Genomic DNA, 27,205 nt, shown 5'->3' with positions numbered 1-27,205 from the left:
TGTCATATGTATGGTGAATATGTCTAGGTACATTTTTAAATGAATTTTTAATCCAATGACTATACAGTATGTGGTTTGTTATTTTTGTCTATTTGGATGGCACTGAGAAGGTAGATTTAATATTTTCCTTTGTAAACATGGCTAATGTATACCTTGCTAGGCAAGAAATAAACAGTTAATAAAAAAATGTACAGTTAGACCAGACTAAAATTGTGGTGTTTTGTCAAAATGCATTATGGATATATATGACCCAACCTTCTATTTGCCATGATTTATGTTATACCACCTTTAAAGTTAGTTAAGGTTGAAGTTTAATACTACAGGGTACTTGTCTGACTGGAAAGCTTTTTCAGATGAGAAGGAAGCAAATTACAAATAGCAACTTAAGAAAATTTTGTTTTATACAAAAACCATGAAGCAGAGGCAAAAAACCTCAAATTTCAGAAGTTCCTAATGAATGAAAGTATAGCACCAGAGAAGAGCTCAAGAATCAATATGCAAATGTATTTGAATGTCCTATCTCATCCTCATTTAAAGAAAAAGTATGGCACAATTTGAAATTCATACACCAAAACCAATGTGTGAGAACTTGAGTACATTTTCTAATATGAGAGCAGAAAGACTTAACATCGTTGTTTCTATGAAATCTGATCCTGTCAAATACATTTTTTAAGTTTCATTAACTATATTTTTCCCTAACTTTGCTTTAAAAAAAATATCTGTAATGAGGATGAGGCTCTTGAGGTAATACTAAATCAGAACAAATATCATTTTAATTTAGAAAAATGTGAAAGAGTATGGTTACTTTTTGCAATACAATACTTAAACATTCACAAGACACCATAACTTAACAAAGATTTTAAAGAAACAGCTAAAGAAAATATCTGTATGATATGTCTTTAGAATTGAAGCATTCATCTGTACCAGCTTTTTGCTTGGTCTATCATATGAAATTAATATTACGCATAATATAATTACACACATAATGAACTGAAATATGCCTAAAGGGAAAGTGTTTTAAGTTATTGACAAATGGTTATTATGGAGCATGTCAAGTCCACAACTAATTCAAATTATCTGTGAACTACTTTCAAACTGGGAAACAGTAAAATTGTGTTTGGGATTGTTACAAAATAGTAAGATGTATTTAAGATGTTCTTTTTAGTTAATAAAATACTTGTAGAAATAATATCCTCAGTCAATAATTACACAAATCAGCTTTAAAACATTTAGGTTAATAACTTTATTCTTTCCTTCTTTTGTCATTTTTTCTTGTTTATGAATGCAGCAAGACCGTAATAACTTGGTAAGTAAAAAAAAAAAACACCTATTTTATTCCTAAAGATGAATTCATTTGTTTTTTAGTTTGTTTTTAAATTTTATGATATCTGAATCTGAATTTAGAGCCAGGAAAAAAACTGAATTTTTTACATTCTTTTGAGTTTCTTCCTTTAACAATTTCTGAGATGCATAAGTATAGATATTAACCATAAAGAAGAAGGGTTCTTTGTCTCTTGGCGCCTTTTCATGAAAAGAGTATAGCAAATGTGTTTTTTAATATATTAAGTAGTATTGAATAAAAGTCCTGAACATAAAATCAGCATGAGCATAAAAAAGTTTTAATTATATAATGCCTCTTTTTTCTTTATTACTGTATGTCTTTGTCTTATTCTTCTTTCTGTTTTTAACAATATATTCTATACTTATCCATATTTTCTAATAGGAAAAATACTGTTAAAATACAATAAGCATTTATGATCAAAATGTTATTGTCCCCAGAATTTCTAATTATATCAAAATGTTTTACTGTTATGATCACAACTTCTAAATATGAATCATTTTAAAGTATATATGGATCAACACTGTATGGTTATTACATTTTTTTTAAATTACATATTTACTACAAAACCTGTAATCTTAAGAAACATGTCTGCCAAAGAGAATTTTGAAAAAAAAGTAATTTTTATCTGTTTAATGTGCCCTTCTAGACTATTCTGTCCTTTGCCTTCTTCAGATCATGTACACCTTACTTAATTAGTAAATAAAGCTCAGACCCTGAACAATGAAGGTGTACTTGAAATTAGATTACATTGGTTCTGGTGATGACAGTCTTGACACAGCAAGAAACTTTAATAATGTAGATCATTGAGTAATGATTGTCCTTGGAATTTTTAATTATTTTTCAGATATTATTTAGCACTGGGTAGGGAGAATGCCTGGTTCTTTCTGTGTAAACAAGAACATGTTAAATCATATTCATCCATAATACCTGTATTCGGTACTATTTAGTACTGACCAAAGGGGCATGATAGTCTGCAGTATGATTTGACTAAACCGCTTGTGTACTGGAGGATTAAGTAGAAAGGACTCCATGCTGTTTTCAGCCATTACAAATCCCTGTTTATTGCTAAGAACCATTTTTTATAACCACTCTTGTTGCATTAACCAGCCTCTAGAGATGTCACTTCTTTGTTAAATATGCCAAAAATATGAAATACTGCTTGTCTGAGTAAAATAATATTTAATTATTGTGCTCTCTAAAAATAATGACAAGAACACTGACATTTAAGATTTCTTATCCAGAGTAAAATTTAAATTTTCTATTGTACGACATAGAAATCATCCTTCAAACAAATTTAAAAACATAGTTCAAATGACATAAGCGAGTTGAAAAATATTTTTGCATTGTGTATTTTGGAAAGAATTATAACTGTGTGATGTATAAACAGTCTGCATAAGACTAAAATAAAATGCATAAAGATAGCTTTTTGATAGCATATAAAGGAACCAAATCTAGCAATAATGTAAGTGTTCTACTAATATCTGTATAATACGGCAATGCAAGTTGTATTATCATTACTCCCCAGCTTTGACAATGGACACTAATGTGCAAGGCATAATATTGAATCTTTTGAACCATCTATGTACTAGTAACAGAGACATGTACAGTATAATCGAGAAGTAATGATAGAACCTGCTTGTGTTTTACATGCTTAATCTGTATAAGAAATACGTTTAGTTTAATGGTGTTAACTTGCTATAATAAATTCCATATAGCATTGTTACATAAACAATTACTAAAAATATGTAATTTGTTCATTATACTTAAAAAGCTTATTTTCCTACTTATACAGTATAATTTCAGTTTGCTCACTGGCCAGCATAAATAAAACTTAAAAGCTGTGTCTTTTTTCTTTTATTCTTATTCCTTATTTTTTATTTTATTTCAAATGCCCATGCCGAACATCATACAAGAATATACAATAATGGCTGGAGAAATTAGTGGCCCGATAGATAGATAGATAGATAGATAGATAGATAGATAGATAGATAGATAGATAGATAGATAGATAGATAGATAGATAGATACTTTATTAATCCCAATGGGAAATTCACAGTCACAAATTCGGTAGTCTTCATACATGCATTTCATGGGCAGAAAAACATTTAGGCTGTTGAAGGAAAAAACAGATATTGTGACTTTCCTTTATCTTGAGCATTTAAGATACTGTAAGTGGACTTTAACTGCATGTGTGTCAGACTTTTAAAATGTATTCTGAACAGTGACAGATAACCAGTAAAGAAACATGTTCGCCAGTACTAGTGTGAGTGAGAACATTCTGGACTGTCTGTAAAAATGCCATAATATACAGGTGCATCTCAATAAATTAGAATATCATCGAAAAGTTAATTTATTTCAGTAATTCAATTCAAAAGGTGAAACTCATATATTATATAGATTCGTTACATACTAAAAGCATTAGTATGCTTTTAAACGTTTATCTCTTTTCATTTTGCTGATCATGGCCTGACATTGTCTCTGGTTCAGTTGTGGCTTCACACAAGGAATGCGACAGTTGTAGCCCATGTCCAGGAGATGTCTGTGTGTGGTGGATCTTGAAGCACTGACTCCATCCGCAGTCCACCTTGTGGAGGGTGTTAATGACTGTCTTCTGGACAACTGTCAAGTCAGCAATCTTCCCCATGATTATGTGGCCTACTGAATCAGACTGAGAGACCATTTAAAGGCTCAAGTTTTGGGTTAATTAGCTGAGTGGAGTGTGACATCATGAGTCTACAATATTGAACTTTTTCACAATATTCTAATTTTCTGAGATACTGAATTTTGAGTTTTCATTACCTGTAGTCCATGATCAGCAAAATGAAAAGAAATAAATGCTTGAAATATATCACTCTGTGTGTAATGAATTTATATAATATATAAGCTTCACTTTTTGAATTGAATTACTGAAATAAATTAACTTTTCAATGATATTATAATTTACTGAGATGCACCTGTACTTGGGGAAATTTAACCAAAAAGTTGTTACAGTACAATCTAGAGACAAATCCAACAAGTTTTTCAGTATCATCCTTAGTCAGACAGTAGTGCACTTTTGCAATGTTAGATAACAATGACCATGATATGCTGTGTTGTAGCATGATTTCCACAATGCCAAATTAGTTGATTAATAAAGCCCAAAGATAGTAGTGAAGGAGGAACTGATCGCCTTGGTGTCTATAAAGATCTGAAATTGAACATTAATATTTCCTCGTCCTCCGTTTCTTTTTTTGTTTGTTTGGTTTTTTTTTTTTTTGGTTTTTTTTTTGCAGTAGGCTGATGGCAGATCTTAGTACAGGCTGATACATATTGATTGCCTTTTTTAAACTAATAGTGAAGGTGCATGAAGAGTGTAGTAAATCAAATATGCTGTAAGCATTCATGTTCTAGTAGAATTGGCTTTAAACCAATTTTAACACTCCCAGAACAGGTTGAAATTCCAGTGCCCTCCATAACATTTGGGATAAATACACATTTTTCTTGATTTGCTTCTCTGCTCCACAAATTAAAATTACAAATCAAACAATTCAGAGATGATTAAAGTGCACATTTCAGACTTTAATTTAAGAGTATTTGCATTCTTTTCGATTACACCATGTAGAATTTAGTAAACTTTTTATAAATGGTTGCCCATTTCAGGGCAGCAAAATGATGGTAGAGTATATTTTTCGAATGTAGGTATGTCAAAGTCATGTGATATTCCATTGTAATGGTTAAAGTAGTATGTTGTAATTACCTTTATTTTTACAGAATATTAACCAAAAACCTGTAATATTGAGAAAGAGAAGGCAAAGAATTAAAATAGAGGCCAACTGGGAGCTGTTTTACTACAGGTAAGTTTAACAAAAATACTATTCCTTTCAAAGTGAAGCTTGTGCTTTTCAAAAGAAATTATGAATTACTGAACCTAATAAGAGTGGCCTTAACAGCAGTAGTCGACTCTGTGTCATTTTGTGTTAATACAGATGTTTTTGTGCGTTATTCAAAATGTAACAACATGCTTCATTGTGAAAAAACACATTACAGTATAAAACAAATTAAAATAATTTCTAATGATTTACTGCATAGCCTGTATGATATGTGATAGTAGTTTTTTTCACCTGCAGTTTGTTTAGCGTTGTGCTTTATTTCATGACTTTTCTCCAGGTAATATTGTTTGTTTTCTGATTTTTTTTTTTCATAAACAGTTTAGTGAAAAAAGGTGGGTGTCTAGCAGTAACGGTACTTGGTTCTCTTTATGTAGTAAATTCTGTTTTATGTTCCTGCTATTTTTGACATTGTTAATTTTAAAAAAGTGTTTGAATAAATTCAACAAAATAAGAAGCAACATACCCAAGCAGAATTGTTTATCTGGAGAGCAAATTATGAAATACAGTCATGCACTGATTGTTATTTCAGCTATTTTATTTTTTGTCACAGCTGTGGGGAACAGCCCGGGCACAGACAGGTAGACATGATGGTTTCACCACACACATGTTTATTTACAATATTTACAGCCATTAAAGTGCACAATACCCAGTGCCGCAGCACCAGTCACCCCTTCAATCCTGGCCACACAACACAATGCCTTCACTGTCTCTGGTCCGCCTCCACTCCTCTCCACCGAGCTTCGTCCAATTCCACCCAACTCTTGCCCTTGAATGGAGGGAGGCGACCCCTTTTATACACCCCCGGATGGGCTCCAGGTGCTTCCCGACACTCTTTCGTCGACACTGTCCTGTGTGGCGGAAGTGCCGGCTGTGCAACCGGAAGGACTCCGGGTGTCCCTGCTCCTCTTCCCCCCAGCACCTCCGGGTGTGGCGGAAGTGCTGAGGTCCAGGGCTCCCAAGGCATTGGGGCGCCCCCTGGCAGTGGCCACGGGCCCCTACAGAGTTGAGCTTCCCAGCTCTGTACCCGTGGCCCCCAAAGCAACCAGGGCGGTCGCCCCCTCGTGTTCTGGAGGAGGTACAAGCCCTTCTCCAGTCCTCCTGGGCATCCCGGCCGGGCATGAGCCCCGTCAGGGTGCCACACAGCTTACAGTTCCACAAAAAGCTGTAGTTTAAGGATATAATTGTGAATTTCCCATTGGGATTAATAAAGTATCTATCTATCTATCTATCTATCTATCTATCTATCTATCTATCTATCTATCTATCTATCTATCTATCTATCTATCTATCTATCTATCTATCTATCTATCTAATGTTTTAAAGTCTCTGTCTCCCTTGTGATTTGGATTTATTTTCTTTTGCTTATAAAATGTGCGGAGTAAAATAAACTATTTTAAAAACACTGCATGTGACACATGTTCCACAAATGCGCTGAATGAATAAATGCTAGGTGAGAAACTGTGGTTTGCTGTGGGTGGGTACAATTATCATTCATGTTAGGAATGTGTATTTTTCAAAAATTAATAATCTGGCATGATTACATGAGAAAAAGTGTAATTATTGATGTATATATTTGTATTTTGTAAAATCTAAAAATGTATAGCTGTGCAAGTCTTTGCTTCTTTTCTGCAGCTTATAGTCAGGGTATGGTTTAGGTATTTCTGCTATTCATAAATCTACATTACCTCAAAATACAAAGTAAACAATGTTCACAATGGAATAGGAAGCAAATATTGTCATGAAATGGAGTCAAAACCATAGTAAGAATGAGGTTTGAGGGCCCCAAAAGGCTTCAGTTACCAGACTAAGTCTCCTTTGCCTTTCTGGAAAAAGCCTCACCCCAGTGGGCTTAATCAAAAGCCCAACAAGAGGAGGATGACTGAAATCCCAATGAGCAAATCAAGTCAGAGAAATAAGATCAAACAAACAGTAAAAAAAAAAAAAAAAAAAAAAAAAAAAAAGGGCAATACAAACAAACGCTTCAGCAGATTTCAATGCACCACGTGTTAGCTCTCCTTTGGTTTTGCCCTAATTAGCCAAAGGTAGGGCTCAGACCAAGGGGGTTTTCAGGTTGGCCCCGCCTCATAGGGCTTAAGGTACAAAACAGAAGGGATATAAGAACATTTAAAGGTACAGAATATATTAGTAAACATAACAGAAAATACATACAAATAAGACACATGATTTCAACGGCAACGTTCGAGATACTAGCGCAGATCGTTAGTCTCAGGACCTCCACTCTTCCCTAATTCAGGTGTCTGCAATGAAGTTATTTGATCCAAAGAATGTGGCCATTAAATTTTCAGAGCATGTTTTCCTTTGTACAGGTTCAAACCTGATCCCATTCTCAATAAATTTAAGATGACTAATTTCCAATCATGATCATTTCCAATCCTTTCCACCCCTATTAGATCTTTATGATTATCCAGTGAAAGCAGGATAGCAATCTTCAGTTTACCATAAGTATTAAAAATAAAAATAAAAGTGAGGTTTTGCATTTAGTGGAAACATGCTAACATGGAACTCTTAAGGCTTTTTGTTGATTGAGTAATTATGTGCATATCTACTCAGTAATGATGTCAAAATGCAAAAGTAAACTCCACATTTTTCTAGTATATAGTGATCCCTCACTATATCGCGCTTCGCCTTTCGCGGCTTCACTCTATCGCGGATTTTATATGTAAGCATATTTAAATATATATCGCAGATTTTTTTGCTGGTTCGCGGATTTCGCCCCGTATACTGTAAAGAAGATGCAATTTCAGGTTATACAGTCCAAGTACATTCACTGGGTTAACTGCTAACAACCATGTGGGTTGATGGGGGAACATTTATAGAGGGGACCGGAATTGAACAGAGGAATGCTGGGTAACGAGGAGTGGTGCAGTCTGGGATACTGACGTCATCAGAGGGAAGTAAGTTGTGGAACTGGATTAGCGGGAGGTGATTCAGGGTGTCGTCGTTTCCTTCTTTCTGGGAAAGATAAAGAAAATAAGGTTAGCTGCCTGCCCGTCCCATATGGCTTTCGGTTTTCACGCTCTTACCCGGGTCGTTCTGCGACTCCCCATGCGCGAGTGCGTGACAAGGCCCCCCCCTCAGCCCAGCCCCATCGGGGCGGGCGGACCGGACCGAGAGGTCATGAACCCGGGAGAGGGCATCGGCATTGGCCTGAAGGTTACCCCGCCTATAAGTGACGGTAAACTTGTAAGGCTGAAGGTCCAAAAACCACCTGGTGACTCGGGGATTCAACTCCCTGTGCAATGCCATCCACTGTAGGGCCGCGTGGTCCGTCATAAGGGTGAACTCCCGACCCAGCAGGTAGTACCTCAGATGTGTAACCGTCCACTTGATGGCGAGGGCTTCCCTCTCCACTGCCGCATACCTGGTCTCCCGGTCCAACAGTTTCCGGCTCAGGTAAAAAACGGGGTGCTCGACACCATCGATGCTCTGGCTCAGCACTGCCCCCAGGCCTGTGTCTGAAGCATCGGTCTGGAGAAGAAAAGGAAGCGGAAAATCAGGTGTGTTTAAGACAGGTGCCGAGGTAAGGGCCGCTTTTAAGTCACGAAATGCTCTGTCAGCTGTAGGATCCCCATACCACATACAAAGGAGCCCCCTTTCTTGTCAGGTTAGTCAAGGGTGCTGCCCTCTCAGAGAAACGGGGCACAAACTGGCGGTAGTACCCCGCCAACCCCAAGAAAGCCTGCACCTGTCTCTTGGTACTCGGACGGGGCCATTCAAGGATGTCTTTGATTTTGGAACATTGCGGTTTCACCTGTCACTGCCCCACTAGGTAGCCTAAATATTTGGCCTCCTTTAAACCAAAAAAACACTTCCGAGGGTTTATGCGGAGACCTGCTTTCGCTAATGTGGCCAGGACAGCATACACCTGCACAATATGTTCCTCCCAGGTGCCGGAATAGATGACGACGTCATCCAGATAGGCGGCACAATAGGACTGGTGGGGCCGTAGCACTCTATTGACCAGACGTTGGAAAGTCGCAGGTGCCCCATGGAGAACCTTATAGTGCCAATGTCCACTAGGGGTACTGAAGGCGGTTTTCTCCTTTGCGGATGCCGTTAAGGGAATTTGCCAGTACCCTTTGGTCATATCAAGAGTAGTCAAGTATTGAGCCGTACCCAGTCGCTCAATAAGGTCGTCTATCCGGGGCATAGGGTAGGCATCAAACTTGGAGACCTGATTCAGACGTCTAAAGTCGTTACAGAACCTCCAGGAGCCATCGGGCTTAGAGACGAGGACGATAGGACTGGACCACGGGCTGTGACTTTCCTCAATAACATCCAAGTCCAACATCCGCTGGATCTCGAGTTCGACCTCCGCACGCTTTGCCTCTGGGAGGCGATAGGGCCTTTCCCTGACTACCACCCCGGGATCCGTACTGATGTCATGCTCAATCAACGCGGTGCGGCCCGGCGTCTCGCTTACCACCTCGGGGACTGCCAGTATTGCTTGTTCCAACTCCTGGCGTTGGAACGAGGACAAATCCGGACCGAGGTTAAGTGGCATTTTTTTTGAAAACAGGGAGAGGGTTGTACCGGAGATCGGGCCTCTTCCCGAACTCTCCACGGCTTCAACAAGTTCACATGATAAACCCTTTCGCGTGGTCGGCGGTTTGGTTGTCGGACCAAATAATCGACCAGCCCCTTTCTCTCTATAACCTCGTAAGGCCCTAGCCAATGAGCCAACAATTTAGAGTGGGAGGATGGTACGAGCACCATCACCCGATCCCCAGGCTGGAATTCCCTGAGGGTGGAGTTTTTATTGTAGCAACGCGCCTGCGCTGCTTGAGCACGAGTCAGGTGATCTTTAAGAATAGGCCTGATGTGGGCTAACCTATCACGCAGTTGCGCAATATATTCCACTACGTTTGTAGAAGGAAGGGTTTCCTCCTCCTATCCTTCCTTCACTATGTCCAATAGTCCCCAGGGTTGGCGTCCATATAATAACTCAAATGGAGAAAAGCCCGTGGAAGCTTGGGGTACCTCCCGATATGCAAAAAGGACGAGGGGCAAAAGCTGATCCCAGTTCCTACCGTCCACGCTGACTACCTTGCGTAGCATCTGTTTAAGGGTCTGATTAAACCGCTCGACTAATCTGTCGGTCTGGGGATGATAAACAGATGTTTTAAGATGCTTTATTCGCAGTAACTTGGCCACCTCCCTAAACGTATCCGAAGTAAAGGGAGTACCCTGGTCCATGAGGACTTCTTTGGGTACTCCCACTCTGGAAAAGAAAAGTACTAGTTCCCGTGCGATTGTTTTAGTTGTAGCGGAGCGCAATGGAACCGCCTCTGGGTAGCGAGTCGCGTAGTCTACCGTAACCAATATATACTTATGGCCGCGGCTTGAAGGCTCCAGGGGACCCACTATGTCTACCCCTATCCTTTCGAAGGGAATATCAACAAGGGGAATTGGCACGAGAGGAGCTCGAGCCCTCCTAGGGATCTGGCGAATCTGACAGTCTGGGCAGGATTGACAGAAACGCCGGACCTCCTCGTTAATACCGGGCCAATAAAATCTGAGCTTTAATCTCTCCAACGTTTTCTCGGCCCCTAGATGGGCGTCTAGGAGATGGGCATGCGCTAGTTCACAGACCTCCCGCCGGTAGGTCCGCGGAACTAGCAACAGTTTCCGCATCTCGCCTCGTGAGTCGTGACTCGATACAACAGATCGTTCTCAAGAATAAAGTAGGGCTCCGGTGGTGTGGGATCACTTGACAAATGGCCATTCACAGTAACAACAGCATTTCTGGCAAACTTTAGGGAATCATCATTCCACTGCTCACGTTTGAAAGAAGCCGGTGTAGCCCTATATTGCAGCTCCACCCGGCTTAGTGGGTCGTCCGTCACTGAATAGGGGTCGGTGCTCCGGCTCGGGCCCTCACCCGGAGGTTCCGGGCCAGGGTCCGTCACCTGAGCACCATCCCCTGGCCGACCTACGTCATCAGTGTTTGCCGCATGGCACGGCGTGGGAGTCGCAGCGAGTTTCTTTGTTTCACTCACAGCCAGACCCAAGTTATTACTAGGAGTGGATTCCGTCTTGCCGCAATTAATCTTTGACCAGTCGTGCCCCAATATTACTGGGAAGGGGGGTTCCGGGAGAACCGCGACCGCCAGTTGAATCACCGCACCCTTCCAAGCAATAAAACATTTCGCGGCTCTATACACCCTGGTCTCCCCGTGCACACAGGTAACTTTTAAGCGTTGACTTATCCACTGTCGCGGCAAGACATAACGGCAAGCAACAATAGAGATATTGCTCCCGGAATCAAACAATGCCCTCACCGAGTATCCATTTACCAAAACCACTCCCACATTCGGAACAGCCAAGGGATGAGACAAAGCACTATACCTTTCTGTCAGGGCCACGCTGCAATCCATTGACTCGACATACAAGGGACAGGCTGGTAAGATGTGGCCGAGCTCCCCGCACTTGAAACAGCGCGGCGGGGCCGGCTTCTCCCGGGGCTTTACTGGTGCTTCCGCCGCGCGGCGGCTGGGCTCGGGGTGGCTAACGCGTCCCTGTCGGGCTCCACGAGCCGGCCGTTCCGTCCCCCCGGATCGGTGAACCGCGAGCTGACGCTCTAAGACCTCTAGGAGGCCTTTCATATCCTCTAAGGATGTCGCTGGACCTGCTGGGCGAGATAGTCTGGCATGGCATTTATGAGGCCTTCGCACGCCACCTGTTCCACGACCTTTCGAGCGTGGAGCCCTTCTGGCCGTAGCCAGCGGCCCATCTTGCCCCAGAACTCAAAGGCTTGCGCTCTGGCCGGGCCTTCAGGATCAAAGCGCCACAGCCTCCATTCACTCGCCTGCTGATCCGGCGTGATGCCGTAGCGGCTTAGGATTTCATTTTTAAGATTGTCATAACTCGCAGCCTCCTCCTCAGGGAGATCGTAATAAGCCCGCTGCGCAGCGCCCTTCAAGTACGGCGCTAAGATGGACGCCCAGTCTGATCGCAGCCACTGGTTCCGAGAGGCAGTCCTCTCAAAGATTCCCAGGTATGATTCTATATCATCCGCCTCCGAAAGCGGGACAATAGGCGGAGGCGGGGGCCGTGCAGGCTCTGGTCTTACCGCATCAGGTGAGTCAAGCCTAGCGGTGGTTTCTGCCAGTTGTCGCTGCGTTGCGGCATGTTCTACCTGCAGCTTCTGTAGTTGGGTTGCCAGAGTCGTTAATACGGCGTTCAGATCCTGTCCTTCGGTCATATTTCGGACGATTTAGTATCCTGCCGACTACGCCACTGTAAAATAAAGACACACAAGAGCATAAAGGTTTGCGGTTTTCCGGCCCCGTATACTGTAAAGAAGATGCAATTTCAGGTTATACAGTCCAAGTATATTCACTGGGTTAACTGCTAACAACCATGTGGGTTGATGGGGGAACATTTATAGAGGGGACCGGAATTGAACAGAGGAATGCAGGGTAACGAGGAGTGGTGCAGTCTGGGATACTGACGTCATCAGAGGGAAGTAAGTTGTGGAACTGGATTAGCGGGAGGTGATTCAGGGTGTCATCGTTTCCTTCTTTCTGGGAAAGATAAAGAAAATAAGGTTAGCTGCCTGCCCGTCCCATATGGCTTTCGGTTTTCGCGCTCTTACCCGGGTCGTTCTGCGACTCCCCGTGCGCGCGTGCGTGACACTGCGCAAATCTGTGACCCAAGCATAACAATATAAAAATAACCATATAAACATATGGTTTCTACTTCGCGGATTTTCTTATTTCGCGGGTGGCTCTGGAACGCAACCCCCGCGATGGAGGAGGGATTACTGTAATAGCATAACTAAAATAAGTTAAATGTGTGGGTATTGTGCCTAAAGAAAATATATGAAAGTGATTAAAATGTGTTTAATCATAGATTTCAACAAGATCATGCAAGGTCAAACTTAATTTGGAACTTCAAAACACGGGAAGAACTGCGTGATGCACTTGAATGTGAAATGAGGGCTTTCAACATTGACCGAGAACTGGGCAATGTGAATGTGATTTCATGGAATCATCAGGAGTTTGAAGTAAGATTTGTCTTGACTGAGTTGTGTTGTTTGTAATCAAAATATTCGGTTTTGTCTCTAATGAAACTGAGTATGTCTCTCTTAATTAGGTTAAGTATGAATGCCTTTCAGATGAAATAAAAATTGGCGATTACTACCTTCGTCTTCTTCTTGAAGAAGATGAAAATGAGGAAACTGGAGCAATAAAAAGATCGTATGTATTTTTTTTTTACAAATTAATTACATTTTAATATCCAATTTATTTTAGTTAAAAGAAATCCTCAAATATGAAATAACACCATATGTCACAACCTCCTGAGTGTACAACTGGATGGTGTATCATTGCTGAAGAACTGTACTTTCTTGATTGTCTTCTTATAGTCAGAATTCCCATTTATAATGTGGTTATGCAGGATTGACAGTTCAGAATGACTGCCTGAGTACTGGGCTTACAGAGTGGATGGGTTGGATGGTCATATTGTCCTTTTTTTAATAACAAGTTTTGTGTTTTTTGTTCTTGTTTTTTTTTCCCAAGTTTTCTCACTTTTAATTTGGACCAGTTAGCCTGATATTTTTATGATTCTTCTATGATTCTGGTGTTTTCCTCAGTTCAGTTAAGGTTAACACAATACCATTTTTACTTTTGGTTAATTTCTGTTTGTTATTTATCTTTCTTTGTCAATTGAGTGCTGTAGTGCTATAAAAATGACTTTGTCCATTTCTTAATAAACCTGGTATCTTTTTTCAGTTTGGTTGACCAGATTATTTATTTAACACTAGAATTACCGAAGCCTACGAAAAAACTCATAATCCCGGCCTACCTTAAATTCCATCGCACCTCTCCATCAGCTTCTTTTGTGTTGTAAATGTGTCGATCAGCACAAGCTGCAAGCAGCCTGCTGTCCCATTCCTATGCCCACCGCCGCAGATCAATTCGCAAAGAAGGTTCTCAGTGCTCAGTGTTTATCTTGAAGTGAAGTGCCTGGATTTGTGGAGGGTAAATAATATATCGTTATTTGGAATACAGTGGTGTGAAAAACTAATTGCCCCCTTCCTGATTTCTTATTCTTTTGCATGTTTGTCACACAAAATGTTTCTGATCATCAAACACATTTAACCATTAGTCAAATATAACACAAGTAAACACAAAATGCAGTTTTTAAATGATGATGTTTATTATTTAGGTAGAAAAAAAATCCAAACCTACATGGCCCTGTGTGAAAAAGTAATTGCCCCCTTGTTAAAAAATAACCTAACTGTGGTGTATCACACCTGAGTTCAATTTCCGTAGCCACCCCCAGGCCTGATTACTGCCACACCTGTTTCAATCAAGAAATCACTTAAATAGGAGCTGCCTGACACAGAGAAGTAGACCAAAAGCACCTCAAAAGCTAGACATCATGCTAAGATCCAAAGAAATTCAGGAACAAATGAGAACAGAAGTAATTGAGATCTATCAGTCTGGTAAAGGTTATAAAGCCATTTCTAAAGCTTTGGGACTCCAGCGAACCACAGTGAGAGCCATTATCCACAAATGGCAAAAACATGGAACAGTGGTGAACCTTCCCAGGAGTGGCCGGCCGACCAAAATTACCCCAAGAGCGCAGAGACGACTTATCCGAGAGGTCACAAAAGACCCCAGGACAACGTCTAAAGAACTGCAGGCCTCACTTGCCTCAATTAAGGTCAGTGTTCACGACTCCAACATAAGAAAGAGACTGGGCAAAAACGGCCTGCATGGCAGATTTCCAAGACGCAAACCACTGTTAAGCAAAAAGAACATTAGGGCTCGTCTCAATTTTGCTAAGAAACATCTCAATGATTGCCAAGACTTTTGGGAAAATACCTTGTGGACTGATGAGTCAAAAGTTGAACTTTTTGGAAGGCAAATGTCCCGTTACATCTGGCGTAAAAGGAACACAGCATTTCAGAAAAAGAACATCATACCAACAGTAAAATATGGTGGTGGTAGTGTGATGGTCTGGGGTTGTTTTGCTGCTTCAGGACCTGGAAGGCTTGCTGTGATAGATGGAACCATGAATTCTATTGTCTACCAAAAAATCCTGAAGGAGAATGTCCGGCCATCTGTTCGTCAACTCAAGCTGAAGCGATCTTGGGTGCTGCAACAGGACAATGACCCAAAACACACCAGCAAATCCACCTCTGAATGGCTGAAGAAAAACAAAATGAAGACTTTGGAGTGGCCTAGTCAAAGTCCTGACCTGAATCCAATTGAGATGCTATGGCATGACCTTAAAAAGGCGGTTCATGCTAGAAAACCCTCAAATAAAGCTGAATTACAACAATTTTGCAAAGATGAGTGGGCCAAAATTCCTCCAGAGCGCTGTAAAAGACTCATTGCAAGTTATCGCAAACGCTTGATTGCAGTTATTGCTGCTAAGGGTGGCCCAACCAGTTATTAGGTTCAGGGGGCAATTACTTTTTCACACAGGGCCATGTAGGTTTGGATTTTTTTTTCTCCCTAAATAATAAAAACCACCATTTACAAACTGCATTTTGTGTTTACTTGTGTTATATTTGACTAATGGTTAAATGTGTTTGATGATCAGAAACATTTTGTGTGACAAACATGCAAAAGAATAAGAAATCAGGAAGGGGGCAAATAGTTTTTCACACCACTGTACATGCATTTCATGTGTTTTCTGTGTCTACAATGATCTATGTAAACACATCGCTTAAAACAGAAACATTTTGCATGTTTTAGTAATAATTGACAAAATGTAGACATGAAGTGTATAATTGTGAAGACTGAAATCCAAATATGAAATAAACACTTTCACAAAAGGTACAAGTATAACAAAACAAGTATGCTTTTATTCAAGAATATAACCAAGGAAAAAAGTTGCCTTAGGGTAAGTCAATGACATGACTGCTTAGGTGGTGCAGTGGTAAGAGTTGCTGACTCATAATCAAGAGGTTGCTGGTTCAATTCCCTGGTCCACCCGTTACCATTTTGAGTAGTGAGCAGCTATTTTTATTACTATTACAAAGAAAAAAACATGCAGACTTTGCACATTCAACATCCATGCATGGGAGTTCAAACCCAAAACATTGAATCCAAGAGACAATAGAAATAATCACTGGGTCTTACTGCCCTCACTTAAAACAACAGTTGTGTTGAATAAAAAATAATTAATTCACAATATTTTTTTATCAAAAGGATAAGAATGATTGCCATTTCTGTTCTCATCATTCCATGGAAAAAAATTCTGTCAGTTAATTAAATGATCAAGCTTCATTTTGCTTTATTATAATTCCTTTTGTAGGTAGTTGTTAACTTCTTTGCAAAACAATTGACAAAATTCGAACTTAATGTAGTTCACCCAGTGACCAGGAATAAACATTTGCCCTACAGTCCCTCCATGTGTCATAAATCGCGCCTAAAAGTATTTTACACTAGAAAGTCCATGGGGCATTAAAAACTTGATAGCAGCCAAAGAAAATGGAAATTTGCTGTTGGGCTTTTGATTTAGGAGTGATTTTTTTGTGGTTGAATATAGACCATATAGAGATACTGTAAATACAAATATTTTTCTAAAAGCATCTGAATACCTGAATGTTGTAAAACTTGTGTATGTTCTATATCAGTAAACTCTTCCAGTTATGAAAGCATTCATTTTAAAATTTTTCATGATATTCTTTTGATCTGTAAATCTATGTCAAAAGTGTTTTGGGGATTGTGTCTTTGTATAATAAAACTTATGATTTCCCTTGATGACCTGATAAAAAAGTTTATTTCACTCCATATGTCTCTAGTAGTCCTGAGACTTTTTTTTAACCACTAAACATTATGTATCATTTAGATTTTGAAAACTAAAGCCCAAAAGATATATAATATATTCTGCAAGAGGATTCCTGCCAAATGCTGACTTTAAGAACTTTTAATTTTAGGAAGGCTTTACATATTAAAAAAAGCAATATCATCTGAAATGTTTTTTTCCATTTAATAATAATGCAATTTTTTTTTTTTTTTTTTGCTCAAGGTATGAATTTTTTAATGAACTTTATCACCGTTTCCTGCTTACACCTAAAGTGAACATGAAGTGTTTATGCTTGCAAGCCTTGGCCATAGTGTATGGAAAGTGCCATGAGGAAATTGGACCATTCACTGATACTAAATATATTGTTGGAATGCTGGACAGGGTGAGTGCACATTTCTCTTTAGAAAAACATCTGCATATAAACACAGTGCGCTTTTTGAGCATGGTGCTGTGTTACAGTATAGGTTCTGGTAAAAACTACTGTAGGAAGTAACTTCTTCAATCTTATCTTTTACATTATAACCCAAGTTAAGTCAGCATGGAAAACACAAATAAAAATATTCATTAGCAAATCATAGTAAATGATCTTTGACCTGAAAACAATATAGCAATAGTTTGATGTTACAACTAATGAATTTCATTTTTTTTTCAAAAATAAGCACTTAATTTAATTTTAATACTTGCAACTTATTCCAAAAAGTTAGAACTATAAAGAATTTACCACTTTGTAATGTTGCCTTCTCTTAACACCTAATAAACCTTTAGGTACTAAAGACACCAATATATTGAGTATTTCAGAGTTTTAATGTGTGCCACAGTATGAGCATTTCATTTTTGTATTTTGCATTTCAAAATGCACCACACATTCTCATTTGGGGAAAAGTCAAGACAGAATGGCAGGCCAACACCCGCATCCTCTTCCTATGCAGTGTGATAGAAATGAGACTTCAGACATCATAAAGGTTTGGGGCAGCCACCTGTATATTATTTCCCAGCTGCAAAAGTTTTGTAAAATTTTATCAGAGATGTTCACAAGACAGAGTCCAAAACAGAACTGACTAGTTGGAAGTAAGACGGCGGTTTTAAGGGCTGGGGAAGGAAATGATGTCATCTAGTCCGGAACCGCAAGTAACATCATCAGAGGCACCAGAACCGGAAGTGACGTCATCAGAGGTGCCAGAACCTGGTGAGATATCCCGCGAATGGTGTGCAAGAAACTGAGACAGTCAGTTCCCCAGGCCCTTTAGCTGTCTACTAAATGCAAGTGTGTGACAACCGCCCCCTCCCCCCTTAGCCCTGACCCATTAGGTTGGGCGACCTGCACCGAGAGGTCGTGAGAACAAAAAAGGGCATCGGCGTTGGAGTGAAGAGAGCCCTTACAATGAATAAGCGAATACTTAAACAGTTGTAGTTCAAGAAACCACCTGGTGACCCGAGGATTCAACTCTTTGTGTAGGGCCATCCACTATAAGGGTGCATGATCCATCACAAGAGGTAGTACCTCAACTGTGTAATTACCCATTTAATCACAAACACTTCCCGCTCCACTGCCGCATATTTGGTCTCCCGATCCAACAGTTTCCAGCTGAGGTACATGACAGGGTGTTCTACATCATCAACGTTTTGGCTCAATACAGCACCAAAACCAGTGTCCGAAGCATCGGCCTGGAGAATGAAAGGGAGAGAGAAATCAGGAGTTTTCAAAATTGGTGTAGACGTAAAAGCCTGTTTTAAGTCACTAAATGCAGCCTCCATCGTATCATCCCAAATCACACTGTTAGGAGCCCTCTTCTTTGTTAAGTCAGTCAAGGGCACCGCTCTCTCTGAAAACCGGGGTACAAACCGGCGGTAGTACCCAACTAGTCCGAGAAAGGTTTGGACCTGCCGCTTGGTTCGCGGACGGGGCTATCGTATTATGGCTTCTATCTTTGAACACTGTGGTTTGACGGTACCCTGACCCACCAGGTAGCCCAAATATTTAGCTTCCTTCAATCTGAAGAAACATTTCTGTGGATTAATTCAAAACCCGGCTTTTCCTAGCGTCCGTAACACCGCAGTGACCCACTGTACGTGGTCCTTCCATGCGCTGGAATAGATAACGATGTCATCCAGATAGGTAGCACTGTATGCATTATGGGGGCGGAGCACTCAATCCACCAGACGCTGACAGTTGCAGGTGCCCCATGTAACTCGAATGAAAAGACACGATACTGCCAGTGTCCACTAGGGGTACTAAACGCGGTCTTAACCTTCGCGGAGTCCGTTAAAGGAATTTGCCAGTACCCATTAGTCATGTCAAGTATGGTCAAAAACTTAGCTTGGCCAAGCCTTTTGAGGAGGTCGTCCACTCAGGGCATTGGATAAGCATCAAATTAGGATACTTGTTTAAGCCGACGAAAGTCATTGCAAAACCTACAACTTCCACCAGGCATATTAACCAATACAATTGGGCTGGACCAGGGACTATAACTTTCCTCTATTACTCCTAGTTCCAGCATATGCTTGATTTCAACTTCCACTTCTGTTTTCTTTGCCTCGGGAAGTCGGTAGGGCCACTGTCTTAACGATGACCCAGGCGCTATCACTATGCCATGCGCAATCAGAGAGGTCCTTCCGGGTTTTTCACTCACCACCTCCATTATGGACAGGATAGCTGCTTCCAGCTCCCGTCTCTGGTTAGAGTTTAACTCTGTACCGAAATTAAGGTTGATGGTGTGAGCAAAGAATGAGCTGGACTGAGCAAAGGTGGGATCAAAATCCCTCTTCTTCCAGGGATTCAGCAAGTTCACATGATAGATCCGCTCGCTCGGTCGACGATTGGGTTGTTTCACCAAATAATCAACGAGTTCTTTCCTCTCCATAATTTGCCAGTGGGCATGTAATTTTGAGTGGGAGGTGGGAACCAAGACCATGACACGATCTCCCGGTTGGAATTCTCAGAGGGCCTTACCACGATCATAATAATGGGCCTGTGCTGCTTGTGCTTTTTCTAAGTGACTTTTTAGAACAGGTCTTATTTTTCCAAATCGATCGCGTAACTGCGTGATATACTCCCAATATATTGGTAGAGGGAATGGCTTCTCCTTCCCATCCTTCTTTCAAAATATCCAATAATCCCAGAGGTTGTCGTCCATATAATAATTCAAAAGGCGAAAACCCCATAGAGGCTTGTGGGACCTCCCGATAGGTAAAGAGTACGAGGGGGAGGAGCTAATCCCAGTTCCTCCCGTCCTCGCTAACCACCTTGCGAAGCATTTGCTTGAGAGTCTGATTAAATCTCTCCACTAGACCGTCGGTTTGATGATGATACACCGCGGTCTTTAAGTACTTTATTTTAAGAAACTTGGCAACTTCCCTGAACGTCTCCGAGGTGACTGGTGTCCCTTGCTCCGTAAGGACCTCTTTAGGAATGCCGTCACGCGGAATCCACTGTGGAATTCTCCCCAGGCCGGCTGGGCAACATTTTTGGGGAGTCCTTTTAACATTAGAATTACCAGAGCCTACGAAAAAACTCCTAGATCCGGCCCACCTTAAATCGCTTCTTAAATCCATTCGCACCTCTCTGCCAGCGTCTTTTGTCATCTAAATGTGCCAATAAAAACATGCTGCAAGCAGCCGGCTATTCCATCCCCACATCGACTTAGAACGTGCACAAACTTCTCCCAGCTCATGCCTTGATTGATTATCTGGGAGTGAAGTGGAGTTTTAGAGTGGAAATAATAGATCGTTATTTGGAACACACGCATTTCATGTGTGTTTCGTTTCTACAGTAATCTGTGTAAACATACTGTTTAAACAGAAACTTTTTCATATTTTAGTAATAAATGTTACAAAATGTAGGCATAAACTATAAAATGTGTGAAGCCTGAAGCCCAAAGATCAAATAAACACTTTCACAAAAGGTTCAAGAATGATATGACAGCTTCCGTGGTGTACCGGTAAGATTTGCTGACTCAGAGCACAACAGGCTTGCCATTCCTCAGAGACCCGAGTTCGAATCCCAGCTGGGGAGAAAATGTTTTTTTTTTTTTTCTTTTTTCTTTTTTCTTTTTAACCTTCGCCGCTCTGCCTGCCTGAACTCCCTGTCTATCTATATAGTAATAACAGTAATTTTATTATTGGGCAGACAGGGAAGCTGCTATATATCATATAGTGGCTTTCCTTCCTATCTATCTATATATCTATCCCCTTAGCTGTTTTTTTATATATCTATTATACAGTGCCTATGGGGTGCCAAACAGGCAATTACAATGATTTTCGGAATATATAAAGTCATTCCTGAATATATAAAGTCAGCGTCGGAATATATAAAGTCAAAACTTGCCGTTTCCTTGCCTGTGAGACTTTAACCTTGTTTTCATGGGATTATTTACTTGGATTTTAAATTAATTTTCTTGCTGTTAGTGTTTAACCCTTATAACTTGTAACTCTAAAACCAAAAGTCATCCCTCACGAGCTGCCCACACATATTCATCCAGTGAACGGCGGCTGGTGAAGGAGACCGGTTGTTCACACAGCATTTGCAGTGACAGAGCGATCTGAATACGCATGTAAAGCCTGTGGAATAGAAAGTGATTTACGCACCGCCTTTCTTTGCACTTGTTGTATATGAAGATGTAATTCAAACGCCTGAAATCGGAATGTGCTGCTCAATAAAAACTTCACCGTATGGACAGAAAAATCATGAGTGAGTAATGTTTCAGTTTATTTCTCAAGTGCCTGCTTTTTGTTGACAGTAATTCACCTGCCACTTCGCACTCGAAGTATACAAAGTATAGAGAAAGTATACTAATCATGAAAAAAATTCAACCTCGACATTTTGATGAATCTTGACATTTTAGAACTCCCCGAGTCCGAAAATATAATTATTTGGAATTGTGTGTGTGTGTGTATAAACATGATATTGCAAAAACGCAACTAGATAGATGGATGAAATTCGGCATGTGGTTGTTACACCAGAATTGTAGATCTGTATAAACTTTTGGTCCGAATCCATTAACCGGAAGTGGTACTTTACCTGAACACATACTTGATTTTTTTTTTTTTTTTTTATTCATGCAGCTGCAGAGTCCGATTTATTCAAGTTTACTTTTATAATAATTGTTCAATATATTATTAATTTTATTTGATTTGTTGTTGATGGTTCTTTAATGTACATCATATAATCCTCATCTTGTGGTTTACTCCTCAAATATTCATCCCCATATCTGAGTACACGAGAAAGTCTAGGGGAGACCACTCCCGATTTTTGAAAATAAAACGGTACTGATCGAGTGACTGACAATGTCAACATACAAGATCAGCATATTGTTGCTGACTAATCACTTTTGCTTTAAAAACGTTGTTTAACAATGAAGCAAAACAAACCTTATAAAATTCCTGAGTTGGCAACATCTCTACTGAACTACAGGTAGGTAGGCGAAGAGAGTCTGCCAAGTGATAATAAGCTAATCATACTAATGTGTTTTTGTATTTATTCTATATTTATTAATTTATCTTTTTTAGTTCATATTCACAGCTCAAAATACCTGATATTGTGAAAATAATCCAGTAGCAGAATTATGATTTAAAATATCTGTCCACATTTTTTCAATGTTTCTCTGTCTTTCAAATCAGATAGCTGAAATATCCTATTCTTTTTGTTCTTAACATCAGCCATATCATACATATTGCATACCAGGGATTTTTCCTGCCTTGCATCCAAACCTGCTTGGGTTGGCTTCAGGGTACCGTGATCCTTCTCTGGATAAACAGGTTTAGATAATGTATATATTGTTCTTAATCTCAGACGCTGTCTCTGTCATTTTGTGCCCTTCCATACACCTATCACCTACTCTTGCTCTGCTCATTAAGGGTTTACTGTTCTTATGGTGGGCTAGTCAAGTTTCACTGCCCTTAACCTTCACACTACATGCTTGTTTTTCTTTGTTTCCCTCAATAGGGCTAGGTGAGGTCTGCACACTCATTCAAACCTAAGAGCCTTGTTCTTCCTTAACCCCCGTGATTTTCATGGTCACGCTTGTCAGAACACAGTAGAATCTTTTTTCTTATTTTTTTATATCTTTCCAGGCCTGCAGGTGCAAAATTCTGTCTATAAATTCTGTGTGCCTGAGATGGAATTGGAGACCAATATGGCTGGTAGAAAATAACAAAGCCTAGTGTTTGAGATTTTTGAATGAAATATTGAAGGCATTCATCATAAGCACATTGTCATTGGAGCAGGATATGTGGTGTGCTGTAGACATTTAGAGTAAAAAACCCTCATACCTTAAAATTCTCCTAAAGTTCATTACAAATTGGCCCATTCTAGGCAATAAAAGGAAAAGAAAATAAGTGCCAACAGTCAGCGCAGATTTGTTCAGCACAAATGACATAGAAAATATTTAAAAAATTATAAAATTGTGTAAATTGTTTATATTCAGTACCTGGTTTTGATTATGCTTTTTATCAGACAAAAACAAAACCAAATACTAAACTGTGTCATGTAGCTTAGTAAGCTTCCACTAACATTAAACTCATATCCAAACCCATTAAGTATACAGTTCTGTCTTATTGTGACACAAAAACTAAACTCCATAGTAGTGTAGCTCTTTAACCATACTATAATTACTAAAACTGAAACTAATATATATAAAAATAAAATAGAAATGTCTTTGTAAAATAAAAACTAAACTAAAACTAAAAATACACAATGAAGGAAAACTAAACTGAATTTCCAAGTAAGGTCAGAAGAAATATAGAAATAAAAACTAATATAAAAAGGCAAAACTATAATAACCTTGCTCCACAATTCACTTGTTTTTTATGGATTATTTATTTGTTATGGATTGAGCACTGCACTTTGTTTTGAACACTATTTTGTTGTATTTTAATAAAAGCACTGGTTCACTTTTGCACCTACCACTTGCTATGTGTGTTGTGTCCTCATTTGTTTGGCTCATCCCTCGGGTACGTTATTGGCAGTAGCACGTTTAGGAGGCTCCCCCAAAGAACCAGGTAGCATTGGGCCCACCTGCACCATCACATTGCATTGTCTTCAGGACCAGAATTCAAGGCGTGCATAGGTGTGGGGGATGGGAGAAAGCCACTCTGACATTGCACACACAGAAGTGCACCACATACAACATAGAAGCTATCCGATCCTTAGAGTGGGACGAGTCTCCCTTTCTTGCTCAGTGAGATAAGAGGTCTGCTTTGTTATCCAAAGATCTACAGTTTGATAACATTTGTTAGTCCTTAGTCTATACACTGACTGGGACATCTTTTTCAAGTAAGCTGCAGGAGACATACTAGTAAAAACCTTTGTTTTACGACAAGAAAAGCAATTATATCTCTGCCTCCAAGTTGATCTCAAACTTAGGATTCACATTTAGTAAACTCAATTCATTCTGCACAATTTCCTGATACAACTTCCTAGGTGTGAATATTTGTATTGCACCCAGTTGTTATTTATTTAGAGTTTGTACATTTTCATCTTATTCTATAGGGGCTTTTCTCTAGATACTATGGTTTTCAACCTACATTCTCAGAGAATTCAAGTTAGGCTAATTGGATATTTCAGATTGTTCCTGTTTGAGTATAACTACAGATTTGTGCATGGGTGGGCTATAATGTGCTGGCACTTCATCCAAGGTTTGTTTCTGCCTTTGCTCCTTTTGCTGAAGGGATATGATCTAATCTCTGCAGCCCTGAAATGAGTTAGTCTGGTATGTGATTGTAAATTTACTTTTATTCTTGTTAATAAAATAGTGTCTTTTGATTCTTTGTTTTTGCAGTGCACTGATCGACTAGAGAGGGACAGGTTAATCCTTTTCTTAAATAAACTTATTCTCAACAAGGTTAGTAACCAGATTGCTTTTCCATGTTTTTGTTGTAACGAAAAGGGGTTTGGGGTCTTAGTGCTAAATTAGGAATTGTGAAGTTTTTGACAAAAGCAGTTAATAATATGAACAAATGTACTATTGGCCATAAACTCACTTGAGAGACTTAAATATAAATTTACTGACCAAACTGGAGACAGTATTGTTAACTTTTAAACAGAAACATACATTTACAGAATTTGTTTGGACATGTTGTCTGTACATTTATTTATTTAACATTAATATTTAATCATTTACTTATTCTTTAGTAACATGGCTTCATTATTTGCTTTTTTGTGTATTTAAGTGTCTTTTTATCATGTCTGTGTCCATTTGCCATTATATCTGCCCCCCTTTTGTATGTGTGTTGTGAAGTCCATACTAGCTACATTGTTAGTTTAAAGCGATATAAAAGGAAAGCATTTTTTCCTGCCCAGACCTAATTCTAAGAGCTCCTGTATGGGCTCAAACACTCACCAGTAGTGGTAACTGCAATGTGCCAAATGTTGAAATCTGTCCAGACAGTCCTAGAAACTTTAAAATGCATTAAGTAGATTCTTTATTGAATGGTTTTTTAAATCACATGTATCTTGTCTCACAAGTTCAAGAGCAGTAGGAAAACATTTCAGAATGATATCTATATACAACTTTTTCTTGTCTCCACTATAACTTACTAAAGCACATACTGTGTGCTTCAAAAATAAACTGTAGCAATAGCATCCAGGAAAAATTCTGCTAAAGTATTCAGCTGTAATATGCAGTATTTGTCCCCACCCATCTTAATTTGGTGGCTACACTAATTATTCTACTTTAAATCCTGGCAAAATTTTCTTTTTATTATCTTATTATATGCAATTCTTTACTTCTGGATAGTTTTTTCTAAATTCACTATCAAACTCTAGACTTAAAGAAATGTTTTGTAGTCTTTGAAATATATTACATAATTTGGATTCCTGTAAGGAACTATAGCACATTGGTTAGCCCTGCTGCTTCATGGATTCAGGATACTGGGATTTGATTCCTTTGTTGTGATGTTTGTATGCTTTCTAGGTAGTCTAGTTTGCCTCTTAAAGTCCTCGTATGCATTATAATATAATTTGCCAACTTATTATATTATATATTGGCAACTTTAAATTAATGGCCCATACGAGGTTGGGCATGTGTTTGAAAGCGCGCTTTTATGGATATGCACCATTTTCAAGTTTTTCCTGCCTTTTACCCAGTACAGCTCATAAAAGTTCTGACCCCCAGTGTTACTGAACAGGATTAACCAGGTTTCAAAATGTTAGGATAGAAAATTTGGAGTCCATGCAGTTTATGTGGGTAATGGTTAGTATTTAGTCCAAAAAGCATGAATCTTGTAAAGGGCGCTTTCAGTCTCAGTTAAAGGAGGTAAGTAGGGAATTGCTTAGAATACATTTTGGTATGATAAGACACATATCCCGGAAATAGCATCTATCACTAAAACATAAGTTTGATTTATGGTTTATGAACAATAAGTTAGTTAATTTGCCCAGAACTAAAAATGAAGCACGGATTTTTTTTTTTCTGTTGATTTTTAACATACACCCTGGGAAACCAGAATCTGTATTTAGTGTGTAATTATAACTATTTCCTAACTAAAGCATGCATGCATTGTGTAATTGTTTAATGTAAAATGCATTACCTATACTTTCAAAATTTCAATGTTCAATAAACATGTTTTATGTTATAGTCAGATGTGGATAAATTCAAATATTTCACTGAAAGCAATATCAGTGCCATTTATTTTTACTTTCTTCATACTTTAGAGTACTTATTTCCTACTTCGGTTATATTAAACATTTGATAAAGTTTAAATAATTGGAGGTATCATCTGTCATTAGATAAATTGATTAATTAAAGTGTTTAAAATAAAATAAATAAAACTATAGGTAATCAATTGATGAACCTTATACTTTGCTTCTTACCTATTATTCTTATTTCATAGAAAAATGTCAAGGATGTTTTAGATTCCAATGGAGTCCGTATTCTTGTAGATCTCCTTACCCTGGCACACCTTCATACAAGTAGAGCAACGGTACCATTACAAGTAAGTTGCAACTTTTTGTACTTTCCTATCTTCATTGTATTTTCTAAAACCTTTAAAAACATTAAAAAATATTTCTCAATATTCATTCTAGTTCCAGTCAATGGTCACCTCCCAAGAGACTATTTCTGTACTTAAAGTATTTATCAGAGTGAAAACTATAAACAGATTTTTTTTATTAAACCCTCTTTTAACCGCCACCTTATCGTGGTGGAGGGGTTTGCGTGTCCCAATGATCCTAGGAGCTCTGTTGTCAGGGGCTTTATGCCCCTGGTAG

General features: G+C 39.2%; 1 protein-coding gene across 2 annotated transcripts in view; it reads left to right on the top strand.

Annotated features, from left to right (window-relative positions):
* LOC114653624 (dnaJ homolog subfamily C member 13) overlaps nt 1-27,205 on the top strand; it is a 331,290-nt gene that overhangs the window by 217,740 nt on the left and 86,345 nt on the right. For both annotated transcript variants that reach the window (XM_051929216.1, XM_028804037.2), the window contains exons 21-27: nt 1,289-1,306; nt 5,093-5,175; nt 13,087-13,240; nt 13,330-13,433; nt 17,224-17,383; nt 24,777-24,839; nt 26,830-26,931. In XM_051929216.1, the coding sequence (XP_051785176.1) occupies nt 1,289-1,306; nt 5,093-5,175; nt 13,087-13,240; nt 13,330-13,433; nt 17,224-17,383; nt 24,777-24,839; nt 26,830-26,931 (684 nt within the window). The remainder of the gene's footprint in view (nt 1-1,288; nt 1,307-5,092; nt 5,176-13,086; nt 13,241-13,329; nt 13,434-17,223; nt 17,384-24,776; nt 24,840-26,829; nt 26,932-27,205) is intronic.

Source organism: Erpetoichthys calabaricus, chromosome 6 (assembly GCF_900747795.2).
Source record: "Erpetoichthys calabaricus chromosome 6, fErpCal1.3, whole genome shotgun sequence".
Taxonomy (NCBI): domain Eukaryota; kingdom Metazoa; phylum Chordata; class Cladistia; order Polypteriformes; family Polypteridae; genus Erpetoichthys; species Erpetoichthys calabaricus.
The sequence above is the reverse complement of the archived record's forward strand: the minus strand, read 5'-3'. Positions and strand labels throughout refer to the sequence as shown.